Source organism: Mustela putorius, unplaced genomic scaffold (genome assembly GCF_011764305.1).
Source record: "Mustela putorius furo isolate JIRA1106 unplaced genomic scaffold, ASM1176430v1.1 tig00003845_pilon_pilon_pilon, whole genome shotgun sequence".
In the NCBI taxonomy this organism is placed as follows: domain Eukaryota; kingdom Metazoa; phylum Chordata; class Mammalia; order Carnivora; family Mustelidae; genus Mustela; species Mustela putorius.
Window position 1 is genome coordinate 25987709 of NW_025421998.1, and position 11797 is coordinate 25999505.

Genomic DNA, 11797 nt, shown 5'->3' on the forward strand with positions numbered 1-11797 from the left:
ACGGCCAAGTGGTAAAGGGTGGGGCTATTCTTTGGGTAGTAGCCTCAAAAGCCTAATGCCCGCTGTGTTCACAAGCTCCTTTCAGGCAGAGACCAGCGACCTGGAGTGTGTCATAGGGTGAAAATGGAGGCATGTGCTAAATGAAAAGCCTTAGTCCCTCAGGCAATCGAGGATATCTGCATACTTCAGCCACTATCAGGGAGTGTGGGAGTAGGACATTTTTGTCTAGTCCATTTCTCTGAGCCCTGCGAGGAAAGTCACAGTCAGTCCATCTGAGCCTGATGAGAGCTGTTTCTTTCTTTGGTCCTTTGGGTCTCATGGACATAAGCCCTATAAGACTTTCAGAGGTAGTTGTTGGGGAGACCCCACATCTAGAGTGCTAGAGGTTCAAACCAAACCCTTCATTCCTCAGGGTAAAGCTCAGAGTTACAAGTTCCCTCCTGATTTTATGTTGCTAGGTCAGAGATGGGGATTATGGAGACTACGTCTTCTCAGCCTTTCCTACCTGTTTTGATGTGGCTATTTTCTCCTTTACCCAATGGATATGGGTCATTCAGATTCTTGATTTCTTTCAGAGGGAACTGCTTTGTTTATAGTTACAGGTTTAGTGTTTCTGTGGGATAAAGTGAGTTCAGGACTTGTGTCACCAGCTTGGACCAGAATCAGAATACCTCACACTTTATATCTTTGGACCTGAATTCTCTCCTCTGACCTCCACACTGATCTCTGCCATCTCTCCTCTGATGTCTCCGAAAGGTCTCAAACTTGCACAAAAAGATAGTACTTTTCTGCATGACACTTCTAGGAGAAACATATCAGGGCAAACAAGTCATCTGTGATTGCTACTTTTTAAAAAACTTTTTTCAAATGTAATTCACCAGCATGCATTCTTGACATTCCCAAACTCATCACTTCTCAGTCACCATCAACTCCTTCAAAAGCTGCCTCCTTTGTCTCTGCTTCTACTCTTGCTATTTTACAATCTTTTTACCAAAAAGTGGTCCCCTCAGAACCATACATCAAGTTTTTTGTTATTGGTTTTTTTTTTTTTTTTTTAAATCTCTCAGCACAAAATCCAAATTTCTTAGCAAGGCCTAGGAAGCCTGGCTGCCTCTCTATCTTCTTCTACTCCTCTCCCCTCACCAACTTCCTCTGCTCCAATATCACTGTCTTTGCAATGGGGCAAGCTGTGTACTTTCTCTGGGAATTCCTACTTGCTCCTCTTTGTTCAAATACTTTTCCCTCTAAATAGGGTAACAAGATCAAAGAAACAATGCTCAGTTACATTTGAATTCCAGATTAAAAACCTATTTTTTAGCATAAACTATCTCAAATACCTCATGCCCAGCAGAATGGTCTAATTCAGATGTGTATAGTAAGTACTAATTTGATGGGATGGAAAATTAGCACACAAACAAGACCCATCGATGTATTAACAATGTATTTTGTCAAAGAAATTCCTATTAATGTAAAGAAAAAAGACTATCTCTGGCTCTGATTCCATTGCTTTTATTTTTATATTTCTCTCTCTCTTTTTTTTAAATTTATTTGCTCAGTTGCATTTCTTGTGTGAGATAAGATTTCAGTCTGGGAGGGGGATGGTTTAGATAAGTTAATTGGAGTCCCTCAAATCCACAAGTTGATTCACACTAAAAAGTCTCTTCAGTTTCCTGTCATGTTTTCTGCATCGGAAGCCATATACAACACGACTTGAAATTAAGTCACAAATGCACTGATGTGGGAGAAACCGTAGCATTTTTTCTGACTTAAGGATAGGCCAAAATTTCCTGAACACTGATTTTCTTGCTCATAAAGATTGGTACTTTGTTTCAGTTTAACACAGTAAAGTAAAGAAAGACTATGCAGTGCTAATATTATATATAATTTTGAAATATGATAGTAATTTTCATCTAGAAATGTCTCACAAAAGAGGCTTAATAAATATGTTAACTAAGAATTCCCTTTGCCTTTATTCATATGATTCTGCCCCAAGGTTTTCTTTTTAAGACCATGTATACTAGTGCCTAAATCTTGTTAAACAAGTATTGCTAAACTCTTAAATCTGCCTGTCTTTCCCAAGCCAGAATAACTGGGAGTAACTAATTACATATAGTAAGAGCTCAATAATTAGTAATTCACTTATTTACTGAATTACAGTCATTATCTTCAAAAGGCAAATCACTGGTGGAGACCTTTCCCCTCCTCCCACCCCCAGATAAGGGCTAACTTTGGAATGTCAAATCACCAACAGCAGCTTCAAAGAAAATGTACCTTTAAAATTATTTAGGCTCCTGGATACCACACAGTAAGTCTCTTAATAGGAATAAGTTGTCTAGCAAATAATTTGTTCTTCTACACAGCACCATAACCCACTTGCCACATCAATCCATGAAGTAGGTAGCATATTTGTTCAACTATTTAAATGTGCGTATTCCTACATACACACATCTGCTTGTTCATGGACACAAAGATGTGCTTTCATAAATCAGGTTTGCATAAAATAATGAACTTTCTCACTGGCTTTACTTGTTTCCTAAACTTTAGCTTTCTTTTTCTTTTGTTGTTCTTTACCACTTAAATCTTCAAAATGATCTTGTCAGAAGGTCTCATTTGAACACTTGGGTTTTAATGAAGTCCTCATTACTGCTCATCTATAATTGATACTCTTTTTGGACTTCACAGGATACAAGGGTCTTGACTTTAGACAGTCCTTCTTGAAGTGCGTAGAGATGATCCTTTAGAAGATGTCAGAAATCTGGGAGCATAATCTCATCCACCACAAATTCCTAGTTAGCTCTAGACTAGTGCTGAAGCTTACTTAGACTTTCACCTTTATTGGTCTTCAGTGTCAGGAACAACTGTCAATTAATCTTAGTATTTTGGGATAATGTTTACATTATTTTTTCAACTTGGTTATTTCCGAGAAAATGATACTTCTTTTGATGTTATCATAGCAACACTCAAATTGCATAAACTAGATTTGGTGTTCCATACTGATAACTATGTTTTTAAAGACTCAACCCAAGTCTTATTATTGTAAAGTATATGCCATCCACATCACCTTCTCAAGACTTCCCATGATATATTCCTCAAGGACATAGTAACAGGGAATCCCATGTGTGTGCTTTCCATCTTATAAAAATTATTTCATTAAAATGTACTGATCCCATCCAGCTGAATCCACAGTGATATTTATTTTCTTGGTAAGTTTATAGTTATGAGAAAGAGTAATACCATAGAAAAATTTGTAATCACACATTTTTAAGGGGATAATGCTTACCTATAAATTTTTAACATAAAGGTAAAAGGGAACTGACCTATATTTTTGTGTTAATTAGCTGCCTATATATCTTACCTAAAAATTCTAGATGGATAGAAGTAGAGTGAATATTTACATTATTCCTCACCTTTTCCCCTTAGCTCTGTTTCTGCTCATTTCCAGCATGATCACAAATAAGGAGAAGTATAAAAAATAGAACATGGAAAATGGGATTTTTACTATAATTTTCATATGTAAATGGTATAATCACTTGGGCAGGGATCAGTAAAACTTTGCTTCGAATAGCTACCTTGTTATCAATTTTAAAAATACATCCATGGAGAAGGGATCAATTAATTTTGGTCTTTCAATGATCCAAATCATCTAGTTTTCTTTCACTTGGAATCTTTTGCTTTGAAAGTTGTTATTACGCTAGAAAAAAAAAATGTAGTCGTTTTCTGAGATTCCTGCTGCTACTCTACTTTCCTGCCCCCTGATGAGCTCACTCCATTCACAGTAATGGCCATATCTCCATCTAGTGGTTCCCTAATCACTGAATACCTGGACGGCGGTGAAGAAAGGACAGGAGAGAAGTTGCTCCAGTAACACCAGTCAGGATGATTTCAGAGTGTCAGAAAAGAAACTGTAGAACTGTACATGAATCCCTGGGCACAAGCCCCAAAACATCTACTCAGTCATACTGATAGAATTGAGAAATTAGGCAAAGGTTAATGAAGGATCATTTTAGCCTAGATACTAAATCAGATGATCTTACACATTGGAAGCACTTATACTAAAATATTTCAGTAGGAACATCTATTTTGGTAGTAAAAATATAAAAAGTTGATTAAGTCATATTTGTTTTTTAAAAAGGAAAAAACTGAATTACTGACTTGGATAAAACTTAAATGGTTCATCATTAATGTTATTTTCCAACACTATGTTAGCATCTTTTGAAAATAGAGATGACCAGCTCTACTGGTCAGTACTTCTCCTCATGAAGCATATATAATTTCCCCCACGCTGACTTAATCTTTATATAAAACCTTAAAAGAAAATACTGATTTTAAGTAAACACAGGAAAAGGATATGCTTGATTTAGGATTAGAAACTTAAGCAATACTTGCACTGAGCTATTGACAAAACAATATAGGTAATGCGATTTTAACAACTTGGTTTCAGGACACTTATCATCATGGATTTAGGGATGTGGATTATTTAATAAAATTTCAAGCCAAACACACACAAAAAGAAAAATTAGAGAAAGTGACTGACCATCCACACCACATGAAAACTTGCAGTAAAATGAAGATAGGAGCTGACATCATGGTACAGGCACGACTCGTTGTGCACATAAGTTGATCCTATTAATAACGGGCAAAGTAGCAAGTACAGGAAAAGGAAAGAAAACACAAAGAAGACATACAAGATGAGATTTCATGCAGTTTGCTGGCAGTTGGCAGTTCATGTGAGCCTCCTTCCAGAGCAGATGCACAGTGACCATTGCAAAATAAGCATTACCAATGTATTTCACCACTAAAGCAACACGAGCCATGACTAGCACAGTGAGCTACTGAGCAAGACTTGTACTTTCACACACATCCCGATGTAGAATTCACAAGACTGGAACTACTGCAATTTTTTGTCTTAGTGCAGTCTTTCTAGGGCCTTGGAGCAGATCGTCTCCTAAGCTGAAGATATTTCGGGCAACTGGGCTTTTTAGGTAATCTTTCCAGTTCAGCCGATTGAATTTAATCTCAGTCTGTGCTGACAAATAGTTGACGAATGAAGTTTGCTTAATGAGCAGCACTCCCCTGGGCCCACAGTCAACATTCTCTGGGGACTGATTTGACATGGGCAAAGCTCCTGAAAATCTAGCAGATGGAACAACAGAAGTCCTCAGATCTGGATCGTTCTTTAAGTCTAACCAGATAAAATGGAAAACAACAGTTAGGGGCAACTCAGACTCACTTTCTCCATCACAGAGAAGTGATCAATAGTCCAGGCAGAGATAACTGGGATTTACTGTGACACATCTTTTTGCCTTACTCCTCCTCATTGATCTATGTCATCTCATTGCATCTCATGTATCTGTGGAAATACCTTATTTTGGGGCGGAGGACAAAGGTGGCTATGTGTTCATTTGAGGAAATAAGTATGGGGTTGATAAGTCTGTTCTAAAAAAATTATAGCTTCCATCTGTGCACATTAATCAAGAGGTGATCTGACATTTTTTTAGAATAAACAAAAACCAAGACAATGCTCTCTTTTTGCATGATCCTTGGAGTCTACAAGCCACTTCATGCAAAGGCCCACCATGAAGAATAAGAATTGAGGAAAATTAGACTTAAAATTAGTTTATAAAAGTAAGCAGGGATTACGAGGTGGCCTTCACATTTGAGAATGCAGTTTCTTAATGGTTAAAATGATTTTAAAACCAGACAGCTGACTGTATGCAGAGTATCTCACAACAGTATTTGTCAGAGGACGATTGCTGACCTACAGGAAAGCAGTGGTCATCCTGACATCAGACACGGGTAAGATGTTTTGTATAATTTTTACCAACTTAACCATTGGTACTTGACCTGGTCTAATATCATGCAAGGTAAAAAATACAAATCTCTGATAGAGTCAGAAACCATGCTAAAAAAAAAAAAGATAATAGGACAACAGCTATTTCAAAGGTTTTATATACACTAAACTAATACAAAATACCTTTTATATCTTCAAGAATAAATGAAGGGAGGCAACTCCTATCATAAATCACACTGTCAATTACTATTGATGAGAAGGTATTTAAAATGGTCAGATTTGTGACTGTGGATTATTAGTAAATTCACCAGAAATGTGTTTGAAAGTACAATTTCTGTGTGAAGGACAGATAGAAGCAACTGTGAAGCTTAGGCTAACCGTGAAAAATACTGAAATGAAAAATCTATCGACCAACAAGTACATCATGCTACTGAGAAACACTAGGATTATGTTTGAGTTAAAACTGTAATCTGTCTCCTTAAATTCTTGAAGACAATGACCACTTGATTTCTCATATTCTAATACAATAAATGTTTGGTCTTACCAAGACATTGTTATCAAAGCAGACATCAGGCCCTTTTCGATATCTGGGTTGCTTAACCATATCGCAAGGATCTGGACCATCAGCTGAAGACACTTGTTAAGGAATATGAAGTTTCTTTCTCTTTTCACACAAACAACAAAAGAATGGACACCTACGTCATTAGTCTAGTCCAACACAACGAGTTCCAGTGTTTAGGGATTTAAGGAAAGTAAACTTCTAGAAATTTCCTTTTGTCAAACTAGTGGCTTTGCAAAGGGATCATTTTTATTTTTACTCTGTAGAGCATGCCCTTGGGCAAGTACTGAATAGATATTTGCAAAATATAAGTGGATGAAAGGAAGAAATGACGCTGAGTAGAAGATTCGTACGTATAAAACAGTGCAAGAAAGGACGTGGCTGCCTCTGATGGAGCAAGACAGAAATACAAACTAATTGCTAATAGTAAACCTCAATGTCAAACTCCCTCTCCCTCCCCACCAGAAAAAACAGGGGTAAATGCAAAGAGTGTACGCGCTCTGTAGAATCTCTGCTGTCCACAATGATTTACTAGTCATTGCATTGTCCCTTTAGCGTATTTACAACCAGGAAAGTTTTATTGTTACTACCACTGCAGCTGGAGCCCAGGACAGGCCTCCCATTTTTTTTTTTTTTTAAGGCTGAATAATATTCCAACATAGGCATACATCACACTCAACCCCATTTATAACCATCGAGTGTTGACAGCTTTCTACCACACCAGCCCTGGCTAGCAAGAGCAAAAACCCAGCACCTCTCCAACCACCACTGAACCCCAAACCAGTTGCTCCTTCAGTGGCCCCTCAAGCCATTTCCAGATCTCCTTGGAAACCTATACTATCGCCTACACGAAGCCTCATTCTAGGAGCAGGGAACCTTTCACATTCTACTGGTACCTGCACAGGTCTGCACAGTCAAACCAGATTTCGTGTGAGGAGTCCATTCTGCCCCTGTGGGGTAATCACAGCCATCGGAATGTCTTTCTCTTGGAGCATAAACAATGTGACAGGGTTACGAATGCATTACTGAAAGATGGCAATTCTTTCAACATCTCTGACCCCAAAAAGGATACAAGTCTGCTCTGCCTGTATGAGCAGTCGTGTGTCGCAGGGACAAGTTCCTTTGCTCTCAACCATAATGAATATTAAGTTGGTGTTCATGAGTTTTTCTACATGGAAGATTCTGTAAAATAAATATTTTTAAAAATTGCAGAAAATGAACATTTTCTTTTGGGGAGAAAAAAACCAAAATCTTTCGAAGAATCTTACATATTAAAATGAAAGCCAACATCTGACATCTTGAGGCACAAATCATCACCAATATAAATAGTGAAACAAAATGAAAATGATTTTTAGCAGAGAAACATGACCATGTTTTTATTCATTAGCATGCACATCTTACCTCTCTGGAATACTAGAAAATCGCAATAGATTTTTAAGCGTTAGTCCTCAGTGCAAAATAAGCCCTCCTGAGTTGCTGTAACTCACAAAATCAATGTTTTATTTGACATGGCTAAGCAATTGTATTTATTACTGAATTAATCTACAGGTAAAAAATAATTAGAAGCCCAAAATGTCTAAATATCCTGCCCAAGTTTTAAGGGCAGAGTTAGGTCAGTGCAGTTCAACAAACACGGAGACAGAAATGTCTTCTGCTTTGTCCAGTATGGTATACAAGAGCCACCTGAGGCTCGGGAGCTCCTGAAATTTGATTAGTGGGACTGAGACACCAAGTTTAATATTAGTTGTAATCGATAATTGAAGTAGCCTCTCGGGCTTGTAACTACTAAACTGGACAACACAGATACAGATGGAATAAGGGCTTTCAATTCCATGTAGGGTTTTTTGTTGTTGTTGTTCTGTTTTTTTTCCCCCCATGTCTTAAGCTGCTTCTGTTGCCTTTAATGACAGTAACATTTTCATCTTGGTTGCTTAAGAGTCATTACTTTATGATTATACATTTTCCCCAAAAAGTGGAATTTTCTTTTTCTCCACTGAATGTGGGATACAAGGATAAAGTGACTCAAAGCCACCATGATTGAACTTAGTATATTGATTACACATCTGTAATCAATTTTATTTATTATATTTATATATAATATTATATTTATATATTTAACTTAGCAACCTGTGCTTTAAAAATTGATTATTACCAGGCCCCTGTTAGTCAAAGGCCAAAGGATTCTGAAATTTTGAGATAACCATACAGCTACAATTCTGTTTGCGGAACTTGACAGTAGGATATGCTAAATTCTATACAAGATGGTATGATCTTTTTTTTTGAGTTGAGGCCTGACTCTTCTCTTCCTATCTTCAACATCCTCCTAGAACACAGAGTTCTGCTAAAACTCAAAAAGTCATACTGACCAGGTCTCTTAAAAATTCATGCTAGTTGCAGCTAACCGCTGCTGGAAACGTCTGTTACCAACGTCTGGATCCTCTAGCAACTTTCCCAGCCCTTTCACATGCTCAGATGACCTCACCTCCTCCTATTTCCTCTTCTCTAGGTTAACATTGCTTCTAGAATTACCTGACCTCAAGTGTCCCCAATCTGTGCCTCTCTGCTCTGTTCTCAGGGATCATGTGACACGGGGGATTGCTCTCTCTCAAAACTTTGCAAAATCCCACCTTGCCTTTTTATTTCATCCCTCACAACCAAATGAAATTCTCAATCTCTTCCAAAAATTACTCAGGATGTGTTATGCCTACTGGTGACTAACATTAACCTTGATTTTTAGGAAGTAGTATTTTTCTCCTAGTTTTTTCATCCTAATTCAAAGATGCATTCAATTGTCAATTAGAAATAAAACACCTCCCTCCCCAGAATACCCTTCTGTAAAACTACTTAGTAAATAAATGTAAATAGCGATCGATCATATATTTGGCCTAGAATCACTCAGAATTACTATAATTCTATTATTATTACAGTCAGTGCCTTTAATTCTATGACTTCAGAAAAATTCTTAGAAGGGTCCTTTTAGACAAAAATATAGTAAAATACAACCAAAATTTTCTAGGTTCTGCCTCAAAGTTAGTGCAATTTTTTTGATCCTACTGTGATAGTTGACAGGATCCCATTGTTGACAGTTTAGCCACTCAGGATGAATCTATAGAAGGCAAATTTAAAAAACCTACAGCCACACTAAAGATCTGTTTTCAACTACAAATGGTCCTGTGTCTCTTCGATGTGAACAATAATCCCCCTCATTTTCTGTAATGATTATAAAAGTGAATCCAGTTTCTTAGTGAACTAGGACTGTTCCTGAAAGGAAGACATGTTTACCTGGAGCAGTTTCCACAGTCTAATACACCACTGAATGATTTGCTATCATTATCGAAGAAATACTGGGTTTGTTCAGTAATGCAACTCTGCTTTGACAGAGAAGCCGTGAAGTCCTCTTCTTCCATCTCCACTGTGGGGAAAAAAAAAAACACAGATCACCACGAGGAGATACTATGGTCCATGTCCAGACATTTATGCCTCAAAGAGAAAAGCAAGGGTATAAGAGTGTACACTCTTCATGGCTTGTTTATTGCTGGATAAGGCAGGAGCAGCCCCTAACAGATGCCCAATAAATAACAATAAATTCAATAAATAGGAGGTTACAAAATGGAGGCCAATAGGACATTTTAAAAAAGGTTGCCAAAGCATGAGCTAAGTTTTGGCAAAGAGATTCCAACCTGCCAAATGCGTGGGCTCTCTCTCTCTCTTTCATAGACACAAATGCACATACTTTCTCACTGAGTTGGGTGAACTCAGCACATCCTAAAACAAAATTTTAATTATTATGACAATAGCTGAGTATTCGCATACCTGCTTCAAGAAGTCGTGGAAAGGTCAGACTCAGGAGGAACTGCTGTAGAATAGACCTAAGTTGTAAATATGAATGATTAGTGATCAAAATCTAAACTACACAATAAAACCTGAACAATTTTGCCTGTACACATTTCTTTTGCATCTGTTAAGAAAAGAATGGAGAATTGGCCAATAGAAAGTTGAGGAGCATTTTTATATAAGTATTTCTTAAATTTTACAGAACAGTGTAATTTTGTGAAGTCAGAAATGTTCAGGACCAGGTGAGGGATACGCAGGGGTGAAGAGACCTGAGACACTGTAAGGTCAAACAGTTTAAATGTCTTCTTTTCATAGGTGGTGGAGTATAAGTGAGGTGTAGAAGGAGGAAGGGAGGGTCACTCAGTGACAAGACAGACATACCATTTCAGCAATGTCTCTAGAACTCTGCCTGCCTTTGTACAAATAGGAGGTGAAGAGAGAAGTCATGATGTCTTGAATTGGATCCACAAAGACATCTAATTTGGATATTAAAGGCAACAGGTAAAAACTTTTTATAGGTTCATAGACCTAAAATGTGAAGAGTGGAGTGTGCAGAGAACACAGAAGAGAGCGGGAACAGATTTCTGAAGAGGCTGGAGTATGCAGGCACAAACCCTGTTTTCGTATGAAAAACTAAACAACTGTAACTGCTTTAAATTGACCGTGGAGGAGAAACTATTTGTAAATATGATCAGTGTGTGACTTAGAAATGAAAAAAAAGGAGTTCCCGTAATAATGACACACATGTCACAAAGTGGGCATTGCCATCAAATCTGTTACTATTTTACACGCGCTTTCTCAGTACCAGTGACTTACCAGGCAGCAGCCGTGGCCCACCAGCCAATGTGTAGTATGTCTGCTATCGACGGCTGGAAAATAGAATGAAACAGTCGTTACAAGAATGGACGCTGAGCATTTTTGCTGGAGAGGAACCGGGATGGGGACGTTACTGACCACGTATGCCGAGCGGTGCCCTGCCCCTTGCTTGGGCGCAGCGCCGGGTTCACACACTGACTGATAATCGTAAGACTTGTTAAAAGCATAAACCGATATATTAACCAGGTGTCTCATCAAACTTGGATCGATCTCCCCAAAAAATCTTCCAATCTAGTACAGAAGGGAAAATAAGAAAGTTTCAAATTGACGCCACATGTGTACACCCCAACTGTTGCCACGACGATCAGTGAGACAAACTGTGAACTGAAACTACTCTGCGGCTGACAAACCAGAGCCGGGGAGCTGAAAGGGACATTCCGAAAGAAGTGAAGAGGAGGAGCTTTTAGTGCTCAAGGGCTCTGTGTGAAGTTTGTGGAAAGAATGGACACAGTTGACTAAGCATTAAGGTCACAATCCGATTCCCTGTGGGGAAGAGGAAAGGAGCATAACTGAGAGAAAGGGGTGGGACTGGAAAAAGACGAGGAACCTCAAGGGGCAAACTTGAGGCTCATCAACTCCAGCCCATAAACATGGCCAGTTAAGAAAATGCTCATTGTTGGGGCGCCTGCGTGGCTCAGCTGGTTAAGCCTCTGCCTTAACAAGCGGTCGTGATCTCAGGGTCCTGGGATCAAGCCCTGGGTCAGGCTCTTGCTCAGCAGAGAACCTGCTTCTCCTTC

General features: G+C 38.4%; 1 protein-coding gene across 6 annotated transcripts in view; it reads right to left on the reverse strand.

Annotated features, from left to right (window-relative positions):
- CACNA2D1 (calcium voltage-gated channel auxiliary subunit alpha2delta 1) overlaps positions 1-11797 on the reverse strand; it is a 503137-nt gene that overhangs the window by 14006 nt on the left and 477334 nt on the right. For all 6 annotated transcript variants that reach the window (XM_004739625.2, XM_004739624.2, XM_004739622.2 and 3 more), the window contains 6 exons: positions 11139-11291; positions 11001-11053; positions 10164-10219; positions 9633-9762; positions 7423-7532; positions 6336-6418 (listed from right to left, as the gene is read on the reverse strand). In XM_004739625.2, coding sequence (XP_004739682.1) covers positions 6336-6418; positions 7423-7532; positions 9633-9762; positions 10164-10219; positions 11001-11053; positions 11139-11291 — 585 coding nt within the window. The remainder of the gene's footprint in view (positions 1-6335; positions 6419-7422; positions 7533-9632; positions 9763-10163; positions 10220-11000; positions 11054-11138; positions 11292-11797) is intronic.